The 13198-nt window shown below is 39.7% G+C and overlaps 4 protein-coding genes across 5 annotated transcripts in view; 1 reads left to right on the forward strand and 3 right to left on the reverse strand.

Moving 5' to 3' along the window:
• LOC107038346 (flotillin-2) overlaps positions 1-13198 on the forward strand; it is a 112746-nt gene that overhangs the window by 12953 nt on the left and 86595 nt on the right. The gene's annotated exons all lie outside the window — the stretch shown is intronic.
• On the reverse strand, positions 2742-4907 carry LOC107038341 (glucose dehydrogenase [FAD, quinone]). The gene is made up of 2 exons (XM_015257384.1): positions 4373-4907; positions 2742-4120 (listed from the first exon to the last, which is right to left on the reverse strand). Exons 1-2 carry the CDS (start codon positions 4905-4907, stop codon positions 2826-2828), a joined length of 1830 nt encoding a protein of 609 aa, XP_015112870.1. The 3' UTR covers positions 2742-2825.
• Positions 5703-8734, reverse strand: LOC107038338 (glucose dehydrogenase [FAD, quinone]). Its single transcript, XM_015257381.1, has 3 exons — positions 8590-8734; positions 7210-7751; positions 5703-7016 (listed from the first exon to the last, which is right to left on the reverse strand). Exons 2-3 carry the CDS (start codon positions 7745-7747, stop codon positions 5728-5730), a joined length of 1827 nt encoding a protein of 608 aa, XP_015112867.1. The 5' UTR covers positions 7748-7751; positions 8590-8734; the 3' UTR covers positions 5703-5727.
• On the reverse strand, positions 8914-11480 carry LOC107038306 (glucose dehydrogenase [FAD, quinone]). Its single transcript, XM_029126129.1, has 2 exons — positions 9701-11480; positions 8914-9371 (listed from the first exon to the last, which is right to left on the reverse strand). Exons 1-2 carry the CDS (start codon positions 11468-11470, stop codon positions 9219-9221), a joined length of 1923 nt encoding a protein of 640 aa, XP_028981962.1. The 5' UTR covers positions 11471-11480; the 3' UTR covers positions 8914-9218.

The raw sequence follows: 13198 nt of genomic DNA on the forward strand, positions 1-13198 counted from the left end.
ATCGAAAAAACTCTTCTGGTTCGTGTTTTTATAGTCCTCAGTCTCGCTTCGAGAAATTCTTTTCCGGCATTTTGACGAAAATATACATTCTCATATGAAACTCCATTTGTAATTGAGATATGCGATATAACTTCTCCTTCACTACCATCGGATCATGAACATTAAAGAAGAAGATGAACGTGGCAAGCTACAAAAAATGCCTAGTTATATCAGACACAGAGAAACAACGCCGTCCTCGATCCATTCATTTTCTCAATTCAATCATTAGGAACATATGGGGGTATTTATTCGTGGGGTTATTCTGGAAACCTTCGACCTTCGATCTCACTGATTGATGACTATTGATACCCACCGGTATTTTTGACATAATGGATGCATCGATGATGGATCATCAGATTAGTAATTAAAACTTATGATTTGAGTTACTATATTCATAAATTATTCAATTTCGCAGCTTTATTCATTAGATTACAAATAACCACACAAGCATCATTGGAATATACAAAATACATCTAAGAATTATTGGTCATGTAAGAAGGAATAGTTGATGCTGCATTTGCTAGGTAGACCATGTACGTTTGATCATATCTGCACCTTTTTCGGCGATCATGTAAATTGTTGCTGCTAAATGACCCACTGGTACCTCCGGCATAATAGAAGAATCGATGACCCTCAAGCCGTTTACTCCATATACTCTTAATTCAGGGTCAACGACGGCAGTAGAATCTGTGGATGGTCCCATCTTGGCGGCACCGACTTCATGAAGGAGGGGAATTGTTAAATGTTTAACTGCGCAATACCAGTAATCATCCGTAGCAAATTCGAAATTTTCGCACCCAGGAATTTTTATATCATGTAGTTTACTGCCATATTGTTGGAAAGCTTTGGATTTAGATATCACTATTGAGAGTTTAACACCTTCTACAAGAATTTCTAGATCGATTGGATTGTCCAATAAGTTGGGATTAATCCAAGGATGATCCTCGATATTAGCTGATTTCAGCTTAATGCGTCCTGTGCTTCGAGAGCGCTGAACAGCTGGCATGATCATCCAGGCATCTTGGCCCTCAAGGGGCTTCCAAACTGTGTCATAAATTTCTTGGGTTACACGGCGCGTCTTTTGGAAGCTTCTATCGTTATTCACATGCATTCCCGCTGCGAGAAAAAACAGTTCAAGATCTGGTCTAGCATCAGTTGCATATTTTGTGCGGATGAATGCGAGTGCCTCGGTACCATATGCAGAATGCGGCCCAGTTCCATTGACAGCATATTCTATTGCAGCTTCTGGGCCCAATCTTTTTCCTACAGTTAGACTGACACTCTGGTTCACCAAAAATGTGAGTCCAATGAAACCCACATGATCACGGAAATTATATCCAACTTTAGCATCCTTTACAACTTCGATTCCCAATTCGTCGAGATGTTCTTTAGGTCCAATTCCAGACAGCATTAATAGTTTGGGTGTGCTGATTCCACCGGCTGACAGAACCACCTCTTTATTAGCAGTAATTTGGTATGTCCTGTTGTTTTTTATAAACTGTACACCATAGGCACGATTGTTCTTGTCAATTAATACTTTTGCTACAGTTGCTTCTGGTACAATATCCAAGTTCAACCGCTTTACACGAAGGAATGCTCTCGAAGCACTGTATCGGGAACCATTTAACATTGTTAAATGGGTATAAGAGAATCCAACTTGCTTTCTCCCATTGTAATCTATAACGTCGTACCCCAGTTCTTTCGCTGAATTTACGAAAGCTGCCGAGAGAGGGGTGCGCCATGGTCCATTCTGCACGTGTAAATATCCCTCTTTGCCGTGATAAAATTCGTCCACTGGTTCTGAAGAAAAATGCATGAGATGTGAATAAACCGTACGGTTGATAAAAAGCTTCTACATACCTTCAAGTCTAGCCCGTTCACTCTTCTTGAAATACGGCAATATCTCATTATACGACCAACCATAATTCCCTTGTTCAGCCCAAAGGTCAAAATCAATTTTATTTCCTCTAACGTAAGCCATGCCATTTATGGAACTCGTACCACCCACCGATTTTCCGTGTGAGTAAGCACCACTACGATCTATCAACCCTAAGCAGGCCTTTTCCTGAGGCACAGTTTGATATTGCCAGTCGTATTCCGATCTCAGAAAAGAAAATGACGGTATTTGATGCAAAATTCCTTCTGGTTTACCAGCTTCTAGAAGTAAAACCTTCCAATTCCCATTTTCTGACAGGCGACTGGCCACTGGAGCACCACCAGGCCCAGACCCGACAATGATGAAATCATATTCATCGAATCTGGGCAATTTTTCGATTCTCATTCCATAAGAGCCGGTTAGTCCATAATCAGCGAGAAGTTCCAAAATATGTATCCCTGCGGATGAATTTATCATCAGCAGTAATGGAATCAATATTCGTATTGTTACCCTCATTCTCGTGAAATTTTACATCCTGAAAATAGAACAGAAAAATGAGATACCGAATACTTGAAAATTGAGTTCAATACTCACACGCGGGATCGAATTCGGATTATATTTTGCATGACGAGTTATATAGATTTAGTGTGGAAGATTTATCAGATCGATATGCATCCAATAAATTACACAGGTGATTGGATGTATTTTCATCATCGAACTTTATTGATAATTCGTTATGGAAGCTTACGTCTACAGTCCGGTGAAAACAATATTCAATATTTATTTACACTTGAAATTCAGTTCTTTATTTAGAATGCAACTTTATTCTCTACGGTCAGACCGTTATTGCTCATTGTTGTTGGTTATTTGTAAACAAAGTGTTCAACGAGAGGATAACTTTACTATCAAATTAGTGACACATGTCTGTCGCCCATGTTTGCTTGATCATATCTGCGGCTTTCTCCCCAATCATGTAAATTCCTGCATTAATATGACCCACTGGCATGGTTGGCATGATTGAGGCGTCGACGACCCGCAGTCTTTGAATGCCATATACCCGCAGTTCAGGATCAACAACGGCAGATGGATCATAAGTGGGTCCCATTTTCGCCGTTCCGATCTCATGATCCATCAATGAAGGCAGGTGACGAATAGCACAACGCCAATAATCATCAGATGCAAAAGGCAATTTACAACAACCTGGAATAGGAATATCGTGAAGTCTACTGCCATATCTTTGGAAAGGTTCGGATTGCGATATTTCTATAGCCTTTTTGATGCCTTCAAGAATAATTTCGATATCATAAGGATCTGCAAGGAGGTTCGCCTCGAGACTGGGAGGAACTAATGGATTTGTAGATTTCAGTTTAATCCGCCCATGACTTCTTGGTGCTTGACAAATGGGCCAGATTGACCACACGTCCATATTTTCAATTGGCTTGTAGACAGTGTTATATAGCTCATCAGTTATACCAAGGCCTTTTCGAACCGCAATATCATTATCTGAAGGCAATGATCCACCTACAAACAGCAGTTCAACATCGGGGCGAGCATCAGTTGCATATTTTGTTTGGAGAAATGCGAGAGCCTCGGCTCCACCGGGAACAGAAAGTGGACCTGATCTATCCAAAGCATATCTCCACATCTGTTCTTTTGTCAAGATATTTTTTTCCATTAAGCTGACACTTTGATTCACCAAAAACGTCAGGCCGAGGAATCCAACGTGTTCATAGAGATTGTAGCCGACTTTCGCGTCTTTGATTACATCGATTCCGAGCTCTTCAAGATGTTCTCTAGGTCCAATTCCAGATAACATCAGCAGTTTAGGAGTAGCAATTGTTCCAGCGGATAAAATTACCTCTTTCGTTGCAAGGATTTTGTAACTGACGTTCTTTATCACAACTTTTACACCGTAAGCACTTTTCTTACTGTCGATTAGTACTTTAGTTACTAATGCTCCGGTAACAATGTCCAAATTAGGTCGAGTCAAGCTTAGGTATGCTTTTGAGGCACTACATCTGGCCCCTCGGTCCATGTTTAATTGAAGATAGGAAAAACCAAGCTGTTGTGGTCCATTGTAATCCAGAACTTTATATCCCATCAGTCTTCCACTCTCTAAGAATGCTGTTGAGAGGGGTGTGTGATAGGGGGCATATTCAACGCACACATTTCCGTTTGTGCCGTGATAAGATGCATTATAGCAATCTGCAAACACAGAAAAAGAGTTTAATAAATAATTGTTTTTACAATCGTTTTCCCAATTTTTTTCCCCCATTCACGGAAAAGAACAAAGTTTCTATTCTGAATAATAATACCCAATAGATCGTCCAAGTTTTTATTCTCAATAATAATGAGAATTTGTCCCTAATATTCAGGAAGCTATAATCAAATTCCAATGATAAAAATCATTGATAATCAGGGTTATTCTCAAAAATTTTCTTTCTGTGCTCAACTTACTTGGAATTTTGAATTTTTCACTCTTCTTGAAATAGGGCAGTACTTCCTCATAAGACCATCCATGATTACCCAATGCAGCCCAGTAATCGTAGTCGAGTCTGTTTCCTCTCGTATGAATCATATAATTGATTGTACTCGATCCTCCCAATGATTTTCCTGTCGGCCACGGGCATGCGCGGTTCTCCATTCCTAGACATGCATTTTCCTGGGGCTCCAGCTTATACCCCCAGTTATAGTCAGTATGTTGAAAGTAACTTACAACGATTGGCAATTGATTGAAAATCCCCTCGGGCTTACCAGCTTCCAGAAGAAGAATTTTCCAATTGGGGTTCTCTGATAATCTATTTGCCAATGTTGAGCCGCCAGTGCCAGCGCCGACAATTATAAAATCGTATTGAGATTGTGGAAGCGGTATTATCCGAATTTGTCGACTCTCCCAAAGCCCGTAACTCGCTAGTAAATCTAGGATTTGTGTGCTTGCTGACAATTGAAGTAGTAGTACTAGAGGGACGATGATCGTGCTTTTTACACCCATTTTCAAGAATGAATAGACTTCTTTATCAACTAGCCTGTCTTCGATGTTTCCTTTTTGTATGCAAGTGATTACCGAATCTGGTGTGGGTTATCGACCCGGCAGAACTCAAGGGCATCCACTCCGCAGCGTTACCGCATTTTTTAGAGGGTACTAAAACACAAGGGACACGTAGAATTGACGTTATTGAGGGGAGATTATACAATTTCATTAATTGAAATAAAATAAAACACCTCCATTCAATTGATTGTTTCATTAGAAGATATTGTTAATGAAAAAATCTATAATGACTTACCAGAGATTGTCATGAACAAATGTACGACGATCGCACAACGTCCAACCGCTGGCAATCACTCGACTACTTCTGGATTCGAGAATATCACTGACACTTTATTCGCTCACGCATTTCATTGCTATTCAGGAATCCTCCGGGCTAGTCTCAAGTGTATTGACTCGAATAAAACTCATCCGCATTTAAGCTGGTTAGGAGAGTAGGGGATCCACACACGGACGTGGACCGGTTTTAAAATTTTTTTTAATTCCGCAATTCTCAGTACAAGCGAGAAGGGTCTTAACCCTGAACTCAGGAGAAATATGAATACTGTTATGAATGCAAAAATAAAGAACATAATTACAAAAGATTTTATTGATCCTGAACAAACCATTGAAGTATGAGTGCAACAAGTACGAGGGAATGAAAAAATTATTCATGGAAATGGAACGTGACGAACAAACATAAAAAAAATATAACTTTATTCATTCAAAAAGTCATCAATAACATATCAGTCAGTTATAATGAGCAAGTATTCATTAGAAAAAATATTCACTGAGCTTTTTCCCAATCTTGTTTGATCATATCAGCCCCCTTCTCTCCGATCATGAAAATTCCAGCATTGACATGACCAACTGGCATCGTTGGCATGACAGATGCATCAATCACTCTCAACCTCTGAACACCATGAACCCTCAGTCTCGCATCGACAACAGCACTAGCATCAGTCGACGGTCCCATCTTTGCAGTTCCTATCTCATGATTCATCATAGATGGCAAATGTCTAATGCCACATCTCCAATAATCATCAGAGCCAAACTGGAAAGCTTGGCAGCCAGGTATTTTAATATCGTGCAGTCGCGCCCCATATTTCTGGAAGGGAGGAGTTGACACAATGCTAATTGCATGTTTAACGCCTTCCAAAATGATCTCCACGTCAGCTGGATGTTCGAAAAAATGCGGTTGAATAATTGGATCGTCGAGGGGATTCTTTGATTTCAGAAAAATTCGGCCGTAGCTGCGAGGATTTTGGGTGATCGGCCAGATGGAAAACGCATGTTTTCCCTCAATTGGTTTGAACACTGCGTTATACACTTCATCGGATACACCGTACCCTTTTCTGACGGCAAGCCCATTATCAGAGTGTAGTGATCCTCCGTTGAAGAGTAGTTCAACGTCAGGACGTGAATCAACTGCGTATTTCGTTCGTATAAAAGCTAATGCCTCAGCACCACCTGGCGTTGAAAAAGGCCCTGACCTGCGGAGGGCGTAATCCATTAGGTAACGTGGTGCCACTAGCTGATTCTGCAATAAACTCACGCTCTGGTTGACCATGAATGTCAGCCCTAAGAAGCCGATGTGCTCGTAGAGATTGTAACCAACTGGGAGATCCTTCAGGGCTTTGATACCCAAATCCTCCAAATGCTGCTTGGGTCCGATGCCCGAGAGCATCAGTAATTTGGCGGAATCTATTGTTCCCGCGGATAATATAACTTCCCTACTTGCACGAACCGTTTGGGTTGCTCCGTTCTTGATTAATTCCACTCCGTGCACACGTTTCTGATCGTCGATGAGAACTTTTGTAACTCTTGCATCGGTTACGATGTCCAGATTGGAGCGTTTTATCCTCAAGTAGGCTCTGGAAGCACTGCATCTTGAACCCTTATCCATGTTTAATTGGAGATAGGAGAATCCGATTTGCTGGGGACCATTGTAGTCCAGTACTTCGTATCCTAGGTGTTGCCCTGCTTTCAAATATGATGTTGCTAATTTTGTGTGGTAAGGGGCGTGCTCCACGCAGAGGGGTCCATCCTCACCGTGGAAAGACTTATTGTAAACTCCTGAAAATTAAAATTAAGGGCTGAAATTTCTGGTGGACACACTTTTTGGACAAAATTTCTTGGGAAAATCAACGAAAACTGGATGTTTCAATTTACTGCCAGTCTCCTAAAAATTACTAGTTAATTCTCCACGAAAATTCATTTTCTTTCCGAATTTAGTAGAATTGAAAAATCCACTAATTGAATTATGTACCTGGAACCCTGAACCTCTCGCTTTTTTTGAAGTACGGCAATACATCCTCGTAGGACCATCCGTCATTCCCAAGCTCCGCCCAATGATCATAATCGAATCGGTTCCCTCTTGTGTGAATCATGTAATTCAGTGTGCTTGTTCCACCTAATGATTTACCTCGCGGCCAAGTGCAACGGCGATCCTTCATTCCCAGACAAGCATTTTTCTGCTCTTCAACTCTGTATCCCCAGTTGTAATCAGTTTGCTGAAAGTTGCTCACTAAGATTGGAATCTGATTGAGTATACCTTCCGGTTTGCCAGCTTCCAGCAGCAAAATTTTCCATTTACGATTTTCACTGAGACGATTAGTAACCACTGAACCACCCGAACCAGCCCCGACTATTATGAAATCATATTCGGCACGAGTTGGTATGGCCACTATGGGAATATCAAAACTCTCCCTGAATCCGTAACTCGAGAATAGTTGAAACATATTGGCTCCGATTGATGGCTCTATGAGAAGGAGTGAGACGATAGCTGTAGCATGCAGCACCCACATTTTCCTGGAATGAATAATTCAGGAAATTTATCGGCGACAATCATTCCATACAGTCTTGCGGAAATAATTTTATTCCAGCTAATTACTGCTTACGCCGCATAAAAAGTTTTTCAATGATTAGAGGACGTAGTCATTAGAATCGGATACATAAGAATGTTATATCCAGTTTTCAATTTTCGACGGCAGTGGAGATAAGGAATGGCAAAAAATACTTTCTCTTTTTCTTGATCGTATGGGAGATATCGTCATGCTGATTATACCATTATTTCAATGCATGAAGCATTGACCGATTTCTTCAAGTCTATCTTTTTTTTACTAAAGAAATATTTCCAATCAAAATTGTTCAATTTTAACGAGTAAAGAATATAATAATAGCTATAATAATAAAATCAGTAGCGAAGCGGTAAAACTGTTTAAGTCGATTTTTACTATCGGTCAGTTTTCAGTGGATATCTCGGAATCTAAGGCAGATTGTAAAATTTTTGTTATAACCTTTTTTGGAGAGCGAAGTTAGAACTACGAAAAAGGTAATCAGAAAAATTTTGGTATTTCCCTTAGATTCGGAGATATGCCTAAAAAACTCAGCTGAGAGTTAAGTTGACTTACACTGTTTCACCACTTCGTTACTGAAATGACAAGGTACAACAGAAATTACATAAGAAATTACATTCCACCCCGTAAAAATTCCAGACCTAACAATAAAAATTCATCTCTCTCCCAGCAATTTTTCATTATTTTCAAGTGAAATTTTTCAAAAGAGCATTTGACATAAAGATGATACGTTCTAATATATAAGTTTTATTAAATTTTTCTCTTCGTGACGATAGAGACTCTGTCCTTACCTCGAAATAGACAAAAGAAGTGGTTACAGAGAAGTTGGCTAGGCTCAATTGAATGATAATATCTCAATCGTAGAATGAGAAAATTTTAAAATGATGACGCTAGAAAAGGCGGTATTGAACTGGAGACACAGCTATTCTCGCTGTGTTTAAGAGGTCCACTGAGAGAAATGCGCTTTCTCAAGATGCTCACGTAATATATGACCAGACAGGTAACGTTTATCCAATCGAGTGCGTACATCCCTTCTTACGCTGAGTGGCGAAAAGGTGATCGGATGAGTATATTACAATCACGATTAGGTGGTTAATAACATTTACTTGGTGTTAATTTATTCCATTTACCCCTGGCCATGTTCGTGTCATGGTGCATTGTCTATTTATGCGACTAGTACAGTTTGATTTGAATTGAATGAAGAATAATCGGGGGTGCATGTGGAATGACATAAAATTTAGTCATCATTATATTTTATTTTAAATTTTGCAAGAACTATTGCTGGTGTAATACACCCGTAAAATAATTTGTTTATTTTTCTGATTACAGGTACGTGGGATTTCGTATGACATGATGGGATAAAACTGGTGGATGAGGTATTTATGAATTTAAATATAAGGAAACTATGCGTCAGGGACATTCAGGGATCCTTATGAATTGGATATCCCCAGTCCTCTTTTACCATGTCCGACAATTTCTCACCGATCATAAATGAGGGGATATTGGTATGGCCCGACATAATTTCAGGCATTATTGACGCGTCTGCAACCCTCAGAGCTTTAATACCGTGTACCTGGAAAAAAACAAATGAAAGACAAATTATTTTGCGTTAAAGGGGAGTGTATATAACGAACGATAAGGATAAATTCAGTAGCGAAGTGCTAAAAGGAGATGAGTCAATTTTGACTATTGACCAGTTTTCAATCCATATCTCGGAATTCAAGAAAGATAGCGAAATTTTTTTTATGACCTTTTTTGTGGAGCCGATTGAGTGCTACAACAAATGTATTGTAATTACGAAAATTTCGCAATCTCCCTTAGATCAAGTTTTGTCATACGTGAGAGGTTGATCAGTTGTTATCTTTCTTTATGTGAATTAAAAGAAGAAAAAAGTCAACGTACCCTGAGCCTCTCGTCAACTACTGCAGTTGGATCACCTCGTGGGCCCATTTTACACGTTCCTGAATAATGATAAATATTAATTGTCATACTTCTGGTCGCACATTCCCAATAATCGTCGCTATTCTCCTCAAATCCTTCACACGCTTTCAATTTTACAGTAGACAATCTCGTTCCGAATCTCTGCATAGCCTTTGTCCGACTGATCTTCACTGTCTCCCTGATTCCTTTAATCAGAATTCTGACGTCTTCTTTATCACTCATATAATTCGCTATAATTCTCGGTTTACTATTGATATCAGCACTTCGCAGGAGAACTCTTCCTCGACTCTTGGGTCTCAGCAACAGCGGGAATACCGTCCAGGAATAACTGTTCTCTAGCGACGCATATGTCTCATTCCAAATTCTCTCGTCGATTCCAAAATCGTATCGCACAGCACTGACAGTAACAAAGGAAGATCCCACAAAAAGTAGTTCGATATTCGGATAAGCAGTATGATTGTTCGGTCTGTCTACATCGATGAAGGCGATAGCTTCGCAAGCACCTGGTGCCGTTAGTGGTCCCTTTCTTTCCAAGAAGAAGTCCTTCATGTAAGGATTAGCTGGATTGACAAGATCATTAAGCCGATACGCCACTGGTTGATCAATTTCAAAAATAAGTCCCCCATATGCAATATGGTCCATTAAATTTTCGCCCACTGGAAGATCAACTATTGGCTTTATTCTCATCTCACGAAGATGCTCAGCAGGACCTACTCCCGATAGCATCAGTATTTGGGGGCTTCCAATGGCACCTGCACTCAGAATCACTTCTTTCGTGGCAGTAACACGATACCTTCGGTTTCCTTTGACATATTCCACCCCAATCGCGCGTTTTCCACTATCGGCAAACAGCACTTTTCTAACCATAGTATTTTTCGTGACAATCAAGTTCCTCCTTGAACTCGCTGGATGGAGATAAGCAACATTGCTGCTCATTCTCGTGCCGTTTTTCGTTGTCGTTTGGAGGTAAGAAAAGCCAACAGGCTCCTCACCACTATTGTAATCGATAATTTTGTAGCCGAGCTCCACTCCGGCTCTCAAAAAAGCCGAAGCCAGTGGCGTGTGGAATGCTGGATGCTCGATGGAAACTGGTCCATCATTATTGTGTAGTCTTGTATTGGATTTATATTCGGGTATATTGATGGTCTCGAGTTTCTTGAAGTAGGGTAGGACATCTCTCCACGACCAGCCTTTGTTTCCCAGGGCTTCCCAACGATCGTAATCCTTTGGGAATCCCCTTGTTGCGATCATGTAGTTCAAGACACTACTGCCACCCATCACTTTGCCCCTTGGCCAATTGCATTGCGTGTCCACCATTGCTTTGCAATAACTGTTGGACGGCTCTGTCTTGTATTTCCAGTTAATCTCATCACTGAATTGAAGATAATGAGCAAGTATCGGTATATCCATGAGAAGATTCTCACTTCGTCCTGCTTCAATGAGAAGCACTCGAACATCAGGTATTTCGGTGAGTCTTGATGCTATCGTTGCACCAGCTGTGCCAGCACCGACAACGATGAAGTCAAATTCTTCATTGTTGGTTGGGGTTCTGTCTGGCGGCTCCGAAAACATGAATTTCTCACCTTCCTGGGCAAATTGAGCTGCCCCCGCTGTTGCGCCGAACATATTAACGAGGCCATTGCTGAATCCTCGTCGTCCGTATAAATTTTTATATGTCTCTTTTGCTTGGGAAGCTACAATAATACTGAATAGCAACAGCAGTGCTCTCATGTTGATGCGTGTCAAGTGATCAAATGAAACAATTTGAAGTAAAAAAACTGATCGCTTGTGTATTTATACCCCATTGCATAATTATAATCAATTGTATCGAAGGCAGGGAGTATTGTGCCAAAGGTGTACCTGACAATTTTCAACCAATGGCATGTGGCTTGGGGGTACTCATTCTCGTGCCTTGATATTCAATATCGACGTGCGGAGGATTGAGTCACTGGGCATCGAGCTATCTCCATGTATACCTGGTCTTCATTGGTCCCTCCCCCGATCGCAAAATGACCTCCGAAGAGAGTTAAATTATTTTTCAAACACTCAAGCTCAGAGGTCGTCAGTGAAAATGTAATTTACTGAGATAGCAATTTGGAAAATTAGATGAATAGGAAAAAAACATTGATTGTTCCTGCTATGGCTGCGTCTATTGTTTTCTTACTTGTCAGACATTGTATTCTGTTCTTGTTTTCACGACACGTGTTAATGGCCATGATTGCATCTTTTATCTATTTACGTAATTATCCTGCTGTCACACTTATTCGTGATTGGAATGGTGGAGGGATTCCGGGCAAAACGCAATGAGAATTTCAATTCCAGGTAGTTTTCACAGCAAGGAAACAATCATTGTTGCATGGCTCTTTCTACAATTGCGTTATTTTCGTGAAAAGTGAAAAATGAGTACGTGCGAAGGTTACTGAGAACTTACGGATTGATTTTTTTTATCCGGAATTTTACATTCATTGAATTTCATAATTGCGAGTATTACTGTATATAATTTGAGTATTTAATTTTTGCAACGATGATGCTCAAGGTTTTCCGGACAGCTTATACAATTAACGAGAATACTATTAAAAAAAAATCATGTTTTTCTGATGCGCACTGAATCGGAAAATAATAGTTCTCTTTTTGCGTCTATTGATGAACATCGAGTTTTTAAGGCTCTTTATGTATTACACTTCATGCTAGCTATCGGTAATTGGAATTCTCCATAGGGATTCTCCATATTTTTGTGCAAAAAAATTCATAACTTTTTCCGCTATGTCAGTGGAATTCAGAATTTTTTTATTCATTTCAGAATAGGCAGAAAAAAAATTAGCTCTGCCGAAAAAATATAGGTTGTACTTGAGAATATTTCAAGTAGTGGAACAGATTCACTTGAGGAAAACATTCTTCTTAATATCTTTCACAAAAATTAATTTTGGGCAGGAAAAAATATAATCTGTTGTACGACAATCATTTGATCTAAGAGAACTCCATAGGTTTATACCATAGAATGAATACATTGACAAGGAAAGAATATTTTTTTTCTCAAAAAAAAAATTGTCAAGAAAATTATAAGTGTTTATTGGACAAAGAAGCACTACTCAATAAAATTCACTTGATAAAACCAGTGCCTCACATCATTCTCTGTAGAACGAATGTATTTACCCGGAAGACGTATCAATGCCTCACGAGAGCAATCACTACTCCAAAAACTATCCTGTTTCGGTGGAAACTTTCTTTTCTATCCACAAGTAAATTGATTCAACACGAAAAAAGATCTCTTCAGGGGAACATGTAATTTTTCGGCAGAACTAATTTTTTCTCTCAGTGTTAAGAATCCATGTTACTTTGTTTTATAATTTTCCCCTACTCGAATCATCTAATCAATCTGTCCACTAATGAAATACCAGAATGAATTTCTCCAGTTGAACCCTTCGTAACAAGTGCAGCTTGATTTCATAATTAGAGACA

Source organism: Diachasma alloeum, unplaced genomic scaffold (genome assembly GCF_001412515.2).
Source record: "Diachasma alloeum isolate Michigan unplaced genomic scaffold, Dall2.0 Dall_scaffold_00280, whole genome shotgun sequence".
In the NCBI taxonomy this organism is placed as follows: domain Eukaryota; kingdom Metazoa; phylum Arthropoda; class Insecta; order Hymenoptera; family Braconidae; genus Diachasma; species Diachasma alloeum.

Bases quoted from the DNA above. Each gene is read 5' to 3' on its own strand.
- LOC107038306 (XM_029126129.1), bottom strand. From the start codon at position 11,470: ATGAGAGCACTGCTGTTGCTATTCAGTATTATTGTAGCTTCCCAAGCA. The intron at 9,372-9,700 runs GTACGTTGACTT...GTTTTTTTCCAG, and splicing joins TAGTTGACGAGAGGCTCAGG to GTACACGGTATTAAAGCTCT.
- LOC107038341 (XM_015257384.1), bottom strand. From the start codon at position 4,907: ATGGGTGTAAAAAGCACGATCATCGTCCCTCTAGTACTACTACTTCAA. The intron at 4,121-4,372 runs GTAAGTTGAGCA...CTGTGTTTGCAG, and splicing joins TGAAAAATTCAAAATTCCAA to ATTGCTATAATGCATCTTAT.
- LOC107038338 (XM_015257381.1), bottom strand. From the start codon at position 7,747: ATGTGGGTGCTGCATGCTACAGCTATCGTCTCACTCCTTCTCATAGAG. The intron at 7,017-7,209 runs GTACATAATTCA...TTTAATTTTCAG, and splicing joins CGAGAGGTTCAGGGTTCCAG to GAGTTTACAATAAGTCTTTC.